The 12,919-nt window shown below is 42.2% G+C and overlaps 1 protein-coding gene across 3 annotated transcripts in view; it reads left to right on the forward strand.

The window, feature by feature from the left end:
• Window positions 1-468: 468 nt before the first annotated feature.
• Window positions 469-12,919, forward strand: part of aak1b (AP2 associated kinase 1b) — a 29,842-nt gene continuing 17,391 nt past the window's right edge. For 2 of the 3 annotated variants that reach the window (XM_089020047.1, XM_089020046.1), the window contains exons 1-12: window positions 469-1,312; window positions 3,801-3,919; window positions 6,252-6,360; window positions 7,551-7,693; window positions 7,897-8,018; window positions 8,477-8,558; window positions 9,904-10,036; window positions 10,186-10,289; window positions 10,535-10,617; window positions 10,744-10,904; window positions 12,144-12,265; window positions 12,354-12,698. In XM_089020047.1, coding sequence (XP_088876173.1) covers window positions 1,150-1,312; window positions 3,801-3,919; window positions 6,252-6,360; window positions 7,551-7,693; window positions 7,897-8,018; window positions 8,477-8,558; window positions 9,904-10,036; window positions 10,186-10,289; window positions 10,535-10,617; window positions 10,744-10,904; window positions 12,144-12,265; window positions 12,354-12,698 — 1,686 coding nt within the window. In that variant the 5' untranslated portion in view covers window positions 469-1,149. The remainder of the gene's footprint in view (window positions 1,313-3,800; window positions 3,920-6,251; window positions 6,361-7,550; window positions 7,694-7,896; window positions 8,019-8,476; window positions 8,559-9,903; window positions 10,037-10,185; window positions 10,290-10,534; window positions 10,618-10,743; window positions 10,905-12,143; window positions 12,266-12,353; window positions 12,699-12,919) is intronic. The other variant, XM_089020048.1, reaches the window with a different exon arrangement.

Below are 12,919 nucleotides of genomic sequence, written 5' to 3' on the forward strand. Positions count from 1 at the left end.
AGCCTTCATGCTATTCTGACGTGTTCACGTACCACAGTAAAATGGGAAATCTTGCATTCGACTTTCGCAATTTCTGAAGTGCGGCAAACGCTTCTTTCGAAAGACTTGTTTAATACTGTCTCTTGTGAGAATAGTAATCTCACAACACAGTTGCGAGACTTCACTTGCATTTTGTCATTTACAATACTTTGAAGTAACACGAAGCTCTGATAGCAATGCCGCTATTTTCTCAACAGTCCATATTCATTTTAAGCAATTTAAGTTAAGTAAATTTGGGTTTATTTTCTCTGCGGTTAATTGAGCGGTCATTAAACACGGGGACGAGGGCGCAAACCATTTATTGGTGGTTATTTTTTTGTCTCACCCACCGTAGTGATTGTCGCTATGATCACATTTACAACGAGGGAGGAGCGAGGTTGCTGCACTACATTACCCACAATCTCTTGCTATGAACTGCAATAGCAAGGGGTGTTGCGATAGCCTTGGCAGACAGAGAACGCTGTGGTTGCAGAGATTGGAGCAGAGGGCTGAGCCAAAAAAAGAAAAACTCCGGCTGCTCTTTCCTCGTTTTTAGGGACGTGTCACGGTTTGAGATTAATTCCAAACAGAGTGTTCGACGGGTAGCTGTTAGCGAAGTCACCCCCTTAAAAATTCAATTTGATTGTCAGCTGATCTGATTAAATGGCTACCAGCGCGGATACCTGCCGCCGAACGGCCACACAGCTCGACTGAGGATGGAAATAATGGTCGAGCGAGGCTATATTCCACCGTACTCGAAGCCCCTCAACGTCAGAGAACCGGATAACCTTAAACGCGAAATGTCATAGAGCGTGAGGAGCTAGCATTTTAGCTAGCCGCGACGAGAATGGAAGAGAACGCCGACGTTTTCGTCTGATAAAACGATAGCTACAAAAAGGGAATTGGTGTGCGTTTCCCGGAGGATGCTACTATAGCCACCCCGCTGGTGCCTAATTCAATTACATAACAGCCAGGCGCAACCGTGTTCGTCATGCCAATTTTCATTTTGCCACGATAATATGTGATTTGGCGTCAGCGACACTGCTTTCCGCGTTTGGATGCTGCAAATAGAAACAACGACGAAGCATCTTTAGCAAACCCCGCATTTGTTATCCTGTCGTTTTTGACGCCATGAGGAAGTTTTTCGATTCCCGTCGGGAATTGGTCAGCTCCGGACCGGGTTCTGGAGGAGGTGGCAGCAGCTCCGGGTCCAGCCACGCTGGGGGAAACTTCATCGGGCGAGCCTTCACCGTGGGCCGCCACCAAGTCACCGTGGAGGAGATCATAGCCGAAGGTAAAGGGGTGGCTGGGGGTATAATATTTGTTGTCGCTTGTCTGGCGTGTTGTCAGTGTTTACGAACCTTCAGTCGAGCCTTGTACACATTTTACTTTTCAAAAATCACATTGCACATCCATGTCCTATACATTGAATTACCTTGAGAGAGCCTTGAACATATTTCCTTATCATTATGATCAAACCACTAAATCATATTTGTGCTTTCAAACTGTAACTCATACAAAATGAATCAATATTTCAAAATAGTGCACTATTTTGACCACTTTAATGTGCCCTCCTTCCGTTTATCTCCACCACATCCTCTTTGAATGACACTGATAGCAGAGCTACTGCTACTGGCAAGAATGACTGCATGTTCCAATGTTTGTTAGTTACAATGAAAACCATTCACCTCTCACCTCCCCCTTTCCACTACGCATTACCCAACTAGTCTGGATAGGCACAAACACAGCATTTCATTTCACCTGCATTATTTGACAGTAGGACATTTGTAGTCTACTAAACGTGGTTTATGGTCAACCTACTCTTGATGGCCTGGTGGCTTCCACATCTGATCTGACTGTTCTGTTGTTCTGGGTTTGGATTCATGCCTTCAAATCCCAACTGTTTGTGAACTCTGTGGATTGTGCACGTGGAGATCAAGTAATAGTAGAACACTCACATGTCATTCAAAATATTTGCTTGTTAATAAATGTACTGGCTTCCTCTCATATTCTTTATAATGCTTTTTAGGTTTACCTAAGACACCAAATTGACCCTGGGTATAAATGGGCACTGACTTTGGCTGTCGATCTTTTTGGGCAGGAATTTGAGTCTTTCCTGGAGTCGTCTCCAGCATAAAAACTCACAACAAGCCTAGATTCATACCCAAAAGTGCAAAGAACGAACACAATGTGATGGAACTAATATTTGATGATTACGTGGTTTTAATAACCATATTTCACTGAGGTTTTATTTGTTTCTAAAATTGCACTGCAGGCTGAATTGAATACTTTGGTATGGGATGCAGCTTCCTCCCCCCTGCTGTATTAAATCCAATGCCTCAAAACAGACTTCCTTCTGGCCTCTCTTTTGAGTTAAATGACCCAAGAAGTGAGCATCCATCTTCGATTGCGAGAAAGAAATGCAATTAAAAACTGACTGGCAAGATAATTTCATTTTCTGCGACTGAGGTGGGAGGACAACATAAAATCCACTTTGCCTGCTTATGAGATTAACGCAGTATAAACATCCATTTTCCATGTAAATTGCGCTCTGTGTGCCCTCATTTAATGTTGGGAAAGGCACAACCAAACCCATATCATATATTACGCTAAGACAATGTAGTGTGTTAATTGCTTACAGGTTGCATACTAAGGATTTTCCCCCCAACTTGATAAATGAGATCATTAACCCTCATATTATGGTGAAAAAAAAATCATGTTGTGGGTCATTATTACCCGTTTGTAAAAATCCACACAAAACAGTCAAATAATAGGTGACATCAGCAACAACTGTTTCTGAGACGTTGAAAAATCATATTTGAAAAGGAGGAATACTTTTTTTTCTGAATGTACTTGTGCTGGATTCCCATACTGATATTTTCAAATCTATTAAACCATCATTGGTTTGCAAATTACTGCTCTGCGCTGCTCTTTGATAGTGATTTTTAAAAATAAAATGTACCTAAATAATGATTCACTTAAATAGTATGTCACATTTCAACAAATGGTCGATGAAGAATTCACAAACAGTTTGAAACAAAGTGAAATACAACTGAAATAGCATGTAAACAGTCATGATCTCACCAGCCACGAGAGGGAGACTTTGTACCCCACTTCGTACTTGTACCGCGCTTTAAGAAGCTTTGTCAAACTCATCCCTTGAGATTTCCATGCAGAAATGGATTGTGCATATTTTTAGTCTCACATTTATATGCAATGAGTATTGCTCTTGCGTGCCAGGTAATGCATCCATTCATCTTCTGAACCAATGGATCAAATATGTTGAGTGTTCCATTTGGCATATGGGATACAACAGGCCATTATCCTGCTGCAATGGCGTAAAAGTTAATCGTGTACAGCTTCAGGTTTGGTTCTATAGCTCGGAGGTGCCGTGGTAACTAATATTGTGGCTGAAGTTTACATTTGGATGAATGGGAATGTCACATAGTTTTGTTGGACGTCATCATTCAATATTGCACGCCGACGTAAGTGCGTAACATCAGCCTGAAATCAATGACCAACCCGAACGCCGCAAAGTGAATTTTGCGGCCTTAAACTGCAGCAGATGGTAAGGCCGCCATGTCGGTATATCATCCCTGCAGCAACGACATGACTAATGCATAACACTGTAAGGGCCTCAGACGTTCGTTATTAGGCCTGTTTGTGTTCATCTTAGTGTTTGAACGCACTTTTTACGCCTTGATCAAAACCTGATTAATCAAGGCCGCATCCAGTTCTCACGACTAGAAATTGACAGCGAGTATTATGTGTGTCTGAAACAGGTGGCTTTGCAATCGTGTTCCTGGTGAAAACAAACCAGGGCGTGCGATGCGCCCTCAAGAGGATGTACGTCAACAATGAGTACGACCTGCAGGTTTGCAAATGCGAGATTCAGATCATGGTGAGTGGATGAGAATTGATGGGGAAATCTGTTCAAACGTGAAAGTCTGTCAACGCGCATACACAAACACACATGCGAATGGATGCTGGTGTGAATATTCATCCACAGACGCTCCCCACCTTACAAACGAGATACATTCTGACTGGTCGTTCGAAAGGTGAATTTGTTCGTAAGTTGCTTCAGTGCTATATTTTGTATGGAATGTATGTTTAAAGGACAACCGACGTCTCCGGACAAGTTGTGTCCATAATTTGTAAAATGGCTTCAAATGACTTCTACTGAGCGTATTTTACAGATTCCACCGCATATAGCTATATTTTACGTTTTAAGACTCGTGCTGAATATTCCGGAAGTCTTGTTTTTGAGTTGGTGACGAGTCCGTACGTGACGTCACTGAAGGAAAGCCGCTGACCGAAAAAAGGACACATTGTAGCAGTCCTTCCATCACGTCAATGCTTGTTTGGTCTGAAAACCTCGTGTTGCACCAGAAAGAGCCAGAAGAGGGCGTCCAAGCTCCATGGAAGGAATTTATCAGCCTGTGGAAATGGGCTGATAAATTCCTCACAGGAGGTCACCATTTTCTGCCTCTTTTTGGGTGAGACATTTCCCCCCAATGTTGCCTCAAAATGACACGGAATAAATTCCTTAATCGATTGCAAACATGTATGCTTTCCTCTTCAGAACTATTTGAATTATATTCAGAACTGGATGTGTAACAAGAAAGCATATTCTCCGAATCTGAAGCCATTGTTTTGATTCTCCAGCAATGCAAGACGTCTTGGCGTGACGTCACGAACTGGGGGCGGGACTTTCTGAAAATGCCCAATTCGCAGCTCAATTTTTGACAGATTTTGGACACTTTAAGTCATTTTTATTGTTGTTTTGCATTTGAATAAAAATATCATACTGCTTGTTTTGGGTATTTTAGATGCTATAAAACGTTTTTCTGATGTCAGTTAGGAAACAAAAAAGTGACGTCGGTTGTCCTGTAAGTCAAACACACACAAGTCACACCTACCGTAGTATGACATATATCCTTGGGTCTTATTCTGCCCCTAATAATTGCATTACAATGCAGCACAGTGCCCCTAGTGGTGGAAATAGTGAAAATCACACAAAAAGTTGTGGAGTAGCCATTTTGAAATATAACAGTGGAGAGGTGTGATCACATCCACGTCCATTCTCTTTCTTTTGACTTGTTCCGGCACAATCTGTAAGTACATTTACACCATTATACATTTTACTGTTTGTTGTGCAAGTTATTCATAAGCCTACATCAATATTTCATCAGTTTAGCATTTCAAATGCTTCCCATAGAATTGTTGAATGAGCTAGAGAATAGGCCTGTTACATTAATGTAATTTTATATGTATAATTGGATGCTGTGCAACATTTGTATTGTTTTTCTGTTTGTATGCGGTTTTACAAGAAAGACTTCCATAAAATTATTGAACCGTGGATTCTTATCTTCGTGTTTTGGATTGGATGTACCTTTATTCGTCTCGCAGTGTATAATTTTATTGGAAGATTGTTAAACTCACTGTCTACACACCGCGCTCTCATATCCAACATATGGTTAGGGCAGAAGAGGTCTCCTTGAAGCTGCTGACACGTGATTCAGTAATTATGTGCCAGCAGCCATTACTTTTAGTTATGCATCGTGTGTAGTGTAGTGATTTCCTTCCCGCCCACATACTCTACGCAGCCAATCGCAAGCGAGCTCGGCCAGAAAAAGGCGCGCAATACAAAATCTAATTTACAGCCTCTCGGTAAGAACATTATTCCACATTCCGTACAAAAATGTTTGTATGTATCGTTATTCGTAACTCGAATGTTCGTAAGTTGGGGAGCGTCTGTATTTCTTTTGTACCAAAGTGATTTTAATATTCACGCAAATTTTGACCCAATTGTTCTCTTGTCATCCATGAGATGTTTTGACTTGAGAAACACGACACCGAGCTGAAAGTTTTGCAGTCCCCGTCTGACAATGTTTTATCTGCTGGGCTACACCCTGCGGTGTTTTCTTTGAAAAAAACAACATTGACTCACATTCTCTGTGGGCAACGTTATCGCTACATTCTGCCTCATTCCTTTTCCTTGCATATTGCGACGCTCACTTTGTTAGCGTTTAGTATTATTGGCTGTCTCAGATGGAGTGTTGGCAGTTTACACCTTTCCTCACTGTGCATTTAAAAAAGAAAAAGTAACTGGAATGCACGCTCCCTCGTTGATTCTATACTTTCATGTTGGTCATAATTGGCACATCTTGCGCAAACTTCCTGTGGGCTGACGGTGCTCTTTTTTTGTGTCTCGGATTTTTGCGTTCTTGCAGAAAGACCTTGTTGGCCACAAGAATATTGTGGGCTATCTGGACTCCAGCATCACAGCCATGGGGTCAAGGGACGTGTGGGAGGTCTTTATACTAATGGACTACTGCAAGGGTGAGTGGACTTGTGTGGCTGTAATACCGTAACCTTTTTCTCTTGGGAGTATTTTACATCTTGTGCCAAAGTTCAAATGACAATAAAAACAAAGATCGTCTTGTATGATGGTCTTCGGTTTCACACTTTGGCTTTTTATACACAAATATGATGTAATTCATTGGATTTTGGCCTTTAGCTTTTTTTCAAGCATCAGCATTTAAAACACTTCCACCTCTGTGATATGCTTTCATCCAAATACTTAACACTACACCCTTTTAACTCATTCATTGCCAGACGGTGTGCAAAAATGTGTCCACTCCAGTGCCAGGGTTTTTGTCATTTTCACTGAAATTGCAGGGCCCACAGAATATTGAGTTTTAGGACCATATAAACATTCAATTCAGCGTAAGAAACCTTAGACTCTCTTCTTTCATAAGGAAAAAAAGAGTTAATTCCTAAATTATATGGGTCTGCAGATGTATGAGCTTGATATGAGGGTGGCTGTACAAAATACAATGCAATACATATATTGATTCATATAGCGCTTTAACAACAGCTGAAGCTGACACAAAGCGCTAACATGGACAAAAGGCAAATGCTACCCCCTCGTGGAAAGTAAAAACATTGCCCCCCGCAAGAAAAAACAAAACCCGAACAAACTCGGGATTGGTGCTCCACGTCATGCTTTTCAATTCGGGAATGAGTTAATATGCTTGTTGGAATCACTCGGGTTTGATGCAAATGAGTCACTCCTCAACCACATCCGTCTGCCGCTAGGGCCTAGGCCAATATAGTAAGACTTTTGTTACCATGACGACAAGAGACAGCGATGGGAGGTGGCTACTTGTTGAGTCTTGGATTAAAAATAAAAGAGTGCGTGTGACGTAAATACATGTGAGCCCCCCCCATATCTTTTGTTTTTACTTTCACTCATGAAGACAGCAATGTCCCAACAAGCCGCCAAATTACATTTGTATAATAGAGTGCTGGATCTGTGCATGTGGCGCATGGAGCTGACACGTCACAATAGTTATATTCTCTTTGATATATCTGCTTTGTTAGAAGGTGCCAGGGGGAACCTAATGAAGCACGAAGGGGATATTTTACCAGCATGAACCACTTGTAACACCCGAAGAACGTTATCTACCTATTTATACAGAGATATAGAAAATATATGCTTTCGCCTCTTACATCTGATTATGTCGCAGGTGGCCAGGTTGTTAATTTGATGAATCAAAGGCTGCAGACAGGCTTCACAGAGACGGAGGTGCTTCAGATCTTTTGCGACACCTGCGACGCCGTGTCACGCCTGCACCAGCGCAAGACACCGATCGTCCACCGAGACCTGAAGGTGACACTTTCACAAGAAAATGGTGGCGATATTTCCAAACGTACTCTTTTTATGTTGTTATTTTGGTGATCAAATTTTAACACGGAGAAGGTGTCGCAAAGGCCGACTTAATTGTAATTGGCACAGTGGAAGTTGACTTTTGCCAGTCACGTTGGCGGTTGCCTTTCTGTATCCCTGTTAACCGTCATCTCTTATGCACATAGGTGGAGAACATCCTTCTGCACGACAAAGGTCATTACGTGCTCTGCGACTTTGGCAGCGCCACTAACAAGTCCCTGAGTCCACAGACTGAAGGCGTGGCTGCTGTAGAGGAAGAGATTAAAAAGTGAGCCTGTGTGTTTATGCTTACCGTATTTTCCGTTGTGTTAGGCGCACCCAAAAGCCTTGATTTTCTTCAAAAAATGACCCTGCGCAATATACACAGGTGCGCCTTATATGTGATGAAATATTGAGCCGCAACTCCTGTCATAACCCCAGTCTCTACTGTAGCGCCTTATAATGTGCAGTGACTTATATTTGGAAAACCTTTATATATTCATGTTATATTTTGAAAACTTTGTTGTCATTTATTGAAGGTGCGCCATATACTCCAGTGTGCCTTAGAAATGGAAAACGTTTGAAAGTACACCATTCATTTGGGGTGTGCCTTACTCTGCGGTGCGCCTTATACACCGGAAAATATTGTATTTTTAAGTTCATATAACTGGACTTGATGTGAAATAAAACCAGTTTTATGTCCTCTATAAATTTCACAATATATATTTTTTCTGATTTTCCCCGCAGATACACCACTTTGTCATATCGTGCACCTGAGATGGTGAACCTCTACAACAACCAAATCATCACCACCAAAGCGGATATCTGGGTCAGTTAATATAACAAGCATTATAGTGACAAGTGACAACAATTTAACAAGGAGATGTCAAACCTGAAACTGACCTCGCAAATATGTCACACAAAAATTTGCAATCCGTAATAATGCAGTGACATTGACGATAATCGTTAACTGCCATTTTCCAAGTCGATCGAGAAAGTCAGATATTTAACATACTGTATTTTATGGTGTATAGGCACACCTAAAAGCCTTGATTTTCTTCATAGGACGACCTTGCGCCTTTTACGCAGGTGCACCTTACACGTGAAGTAAGATTGAGCCACAACAGGTCTTGCAACTCTGCCAACAGCCACCGACTCCATTTCCCCTTGTAGAAGTAGTAGTGCGTATACCCAGCCTCAACTGTAGTGTGCTTATAATGTAGTATGCCTTATATTTGGAAAATGTTAATATAGTCATATATTATATTTGGAAAACATTTTTCATTCATTAAAGGTGCGCCTTAAAGTCCGATGCACCTTATATATGGCAAAAGTTTGAAAATACACCATTCATTGGTGGTGCGCCTTATACACCAGAAAATACGCTGATGGCGCATGTGGCTGCCGCTGCTCACCCACAGATAAACTGATCCTGTGAGTGTAAAGTGACCTTGAGAATTTAGAAATGAAATGGATTATTATTATTCTGTAAACATTTGTAATTTGAATCATTATGGAAAAGGTTTGAAAATACACCATTCATTGGGGGGGTGTGCCTTATACTCTAGTTTGCCTTATACACCAGAAAATACATGAGTGACACAATGTAACCAGGGTAATCTTTCATAGAGGAAATGATGCAACTCAGTATCTCTGAATCTAAAGCGGTGCACACATAAACACATGAAAACGCTTGACCGTTGCATGTCTGTAAATATTATCCTTATCATCGGGGTGAAGGGGGGTGCTGTTTTAAGAGGGACTGTAATAAAAAGTAGCCCAATTATTCGATGGCTTGGAGATATTTCGACCAATTCTTCTGTGTGTAGTACCATATGGGAGCCATGCATTCAAAGCAGCCACCGAATAATCTATTATTAGACGTCTCTGCAATTGGACCTGGAATTTCTCTGGACAGCCAAGGGCGTATTACAGAATTGCTTCGGTTATTAAACGCAGATGCTTTCTGCTCAGCCTTTGTAAAATAATTCACCATTGCAGCATTTGTTTCGGTCAATATTAATGCTCAATAACCTAACAGCCTCTCATCCTGTGTTTGTTGTGTGCTGGGCTGCGGTGTGGTGTTTTGATTGCTCCTCTCGGCTGGGTTTGCTGTTTTTTTTTTGTTTTTTTTTGGGTGTGACGGGGCGTGCATGTGGTGTTCCTCTTTCCAGGCGCTGGGCTGTTTGCTCTACAAGTTGTGCTTCTTCACTCTACCCTTTGGTGAAAGCCAGGTGGCCATATGCGATGGCAGTTTCACCATACCGGACAACTCCCGCTACACTTACGATCTTCACTGCCTCATTCGTTAGTCTTTCTTAACACTTTTATGATGATATATTGTTGCTCTGCAAATTGTGCTCTCACAAAATCACTGATTCATGACTCAGTTGCTCTTCTCTCATTTCCTTAAATTTATTTAGGTGGATGTGACCCTCTGTTTTGTGTTTTTGCAGGCTACATGCTCGAACCTGACCCTGACAAAAGGCCAGATATCTACCAAGTGTCCCATTTTGCCTTCAAACTGGCACAGCGGACTTGTCCCGTTCAGAATCCGAAGGTTCGTAATGCTTTTCCTTTTCGTCCTGCTATCTGTCATTGGTATTATTCACATGCTTTTTGCTAAGCGTGGCCCACTAAAGCAGATAATTTTGTTACAACATAATGAAAGGGCACCAATCGATTAACATGATAATATTGAATGTGTACTATGAGTCAACTGACTGCGTTTTTTTTGTCTGAATTTCTTGTGACTGAAAATAAAACGGTAAGTTAAAAAAAACTCTTTCTTCACTCTGCTTCAAGAATTCTGCAATACCTTCCAAACTGCCCGAGCCAATTAAAGCGAGCGAAGCTGCTGCAGCCAAGAAAAGTCAGGCCAAGCCCAGGTAGAGCTCACCTTCTTGGATTACCATTTAAAATGTGCTAATATTTGTTATGGACACCGGTTTAGCAATTGTAAGGTCTCTGTCGTGATATTTAATCAGCCTTACGCTTCCTATCCGTGTCGCCAGACTCACAGACCCGATCCCGACCACTGAAACGTCCATCACCCCTCGTCAGAGGCCCAAAGCAGCTCACACTCAGGCCACTGCCGGCATCCTTCCCATTCAGCCCGCTGCCCTGACCCCTCGAAAACGGGCTAATCTCTCCGGTGGGACAGCTCAGCCTGTTGGTATGTGGTGGAACTCCTCAATTCTCCTCCTATTTGTTAATAAGTACTTGGGGAAAAAATGAGTGCCAAGACTGCGGTCCCTCAAGTCCATCTCAATTGAAAAATTCAAAAACACATGTTATAAAATTGGACTCATGACAACCATATTAGAAATGACATTCTCTTGACTTTTGCCTTTTGTGCTACTTGGGTTGCATTGGGGATAAATATCTTTAACTTCATATCATATAGAATTCAGCCTTGGCCCTTCTTTAAAACTCCTCTTAAAACTAACTCTTTGGCTTTTGATTCAGTATGAGACTTGATTTTTAGTTGTACTGGAATGCCTTTTACGGTCTTCCTTCTTGGTTTATTTTTATAGTGTTTGTTTTGTGAACTATTTTTGCCCCCCCGTGCAGTATCAGGGATGCCTCTGGGCTGCGTCCTTGCGCCGTTTATGCATTTTGACAGTCACTGCCGCAACTTTGGAACTCCACTGCGCTAGCACCGGCGCAAGTCTATTACGATTAGCACACAATGCTACGTGATCTGCGCCACATAGGACATACTATAATTAAAATAGCTAAAGAAACACATTTAGTTAAACAGCCATTGAAAACTGTTTGTTTTCCTTCAGAGGTTTTAACTTAGTCGTCTGCCATTTTGCCTTACCGATATCAAGCCATAATCAACTTGCATTTGTTTTGGTGCGTTCCAAAGTTGTGGTAGAAGATATCTCGTGCTTTTCCGTGATCCGCCGGAAACTGCCAAAAGAGAGAATCAAATAGTCATTTACCCATGATGCATTGCAGTATTTACATCGAACATGGCTGATGTTGGCAATAATGAGCGTGAGAACAGGAGTAATACTCCAAAAGGCATTAAAAACAGGCAGGCAGGCTTGAATTAAAATTGTTTGTCGACATATTCGAAAAATAGATTTGACTCAAATAATGGTTTTTCATTTGCAATTTAGAAATATCATCCTCCAATGAATTTATTTTGGTTAATTTCAAACAATTTTGTATACTTTGGGAATCTAGTTCAATCAGGCAGCAAACATTTTAGAATTTGGCCCCCTTTTATGACATAAAAGGGCCAACTGGTCCCCTTTTTAAATTTCCGAGATGCATCTCTCTAGTATTTTATATACAGCAGTCAATCCCCCCCCCCACCAATTCCTCTTTTAATACACTTCTGTTGAGTATTCACATGTTGAATGATGTGCAAAAGTCCATGTAACGCGCCCCCCTCCCGCAGGAGTCAGCTTGGACCTCTCACAACCAGCTGCGGCCCTCCAGTCACAAAAGGTGCACACCTGTGCTTTGCCTCTTATCCAGTCACAAAACAACTCCAGCCAGGCTGCAGTGGCACAGAAGCAGGTAGTGCACGCACAGATGGGGTAGCCTTCGGTGAGGTGTTTCCGTGACGACGCATGTCATTTCTTCCATGTGTCTTTGTACCGTGCAGCTTGCTCCAGCACCAGAAGGCACCGCTGCTGCTGCCGTTGCGGCACCTGTTTCCAAACCAGATGTCCAAACACAGCCGCCGTCGGCCCAGCAAATGGCTCCGCCTCCGTCCGCGACCACTGCCCCCTCGCAACTGGCGGTGCAGTGTCCGTCCAGCCCGGCCGCACCTCAGCGCCCCGCTCGACGCAAGTTGCCCGTCCAGGCTCAGACGCCTTCCGTTCAGCTTCCGCCCAACAAATCAGTCACCGCTCAATCAGCTGGTGAGCTTCAGCAACAAACAAGTCAACCATTGGTCATCCAGGCTCAGTTGCCTGCCATGGAAGTCAAGGAAAAAGCAGCCGAGATGGTGAGAAATACAGTCAAGTGTGTAAGCAAATAAATGTGCAAAAAAATAAAACAATACTTTTACCAAATTCACTGCAGGAGTGAGGACTTTGAATGTACCTATTCAGAGTCCTTACTCGTGGCATTATTTCAGTTCCAAGTCCTCTTTTTATTGCTTTGGGTTTTTTTTTAAAGAAGATAAAGTGGGAAATTCATTTAGAGTTCATCTAGTGTTCAAATGTA

The sequence above is a fragment of the Hippocampus bargibanti genome, linkage group LG18 (assembly GCF_051943395.1).
Source record: "Hippocampus bargibanti isolate YZ-2025 linkage group LG18, ASM5194339v1, whole genome shotgun sequence".
Classification (NCBI taxonomy): domain Eukaryota; kingdom Metazoa; phylum Chordata; class Actinopteri; order Syngnathiformes; family Syngnathidae; genus Hippocampus; species Hippocampus bargibanti.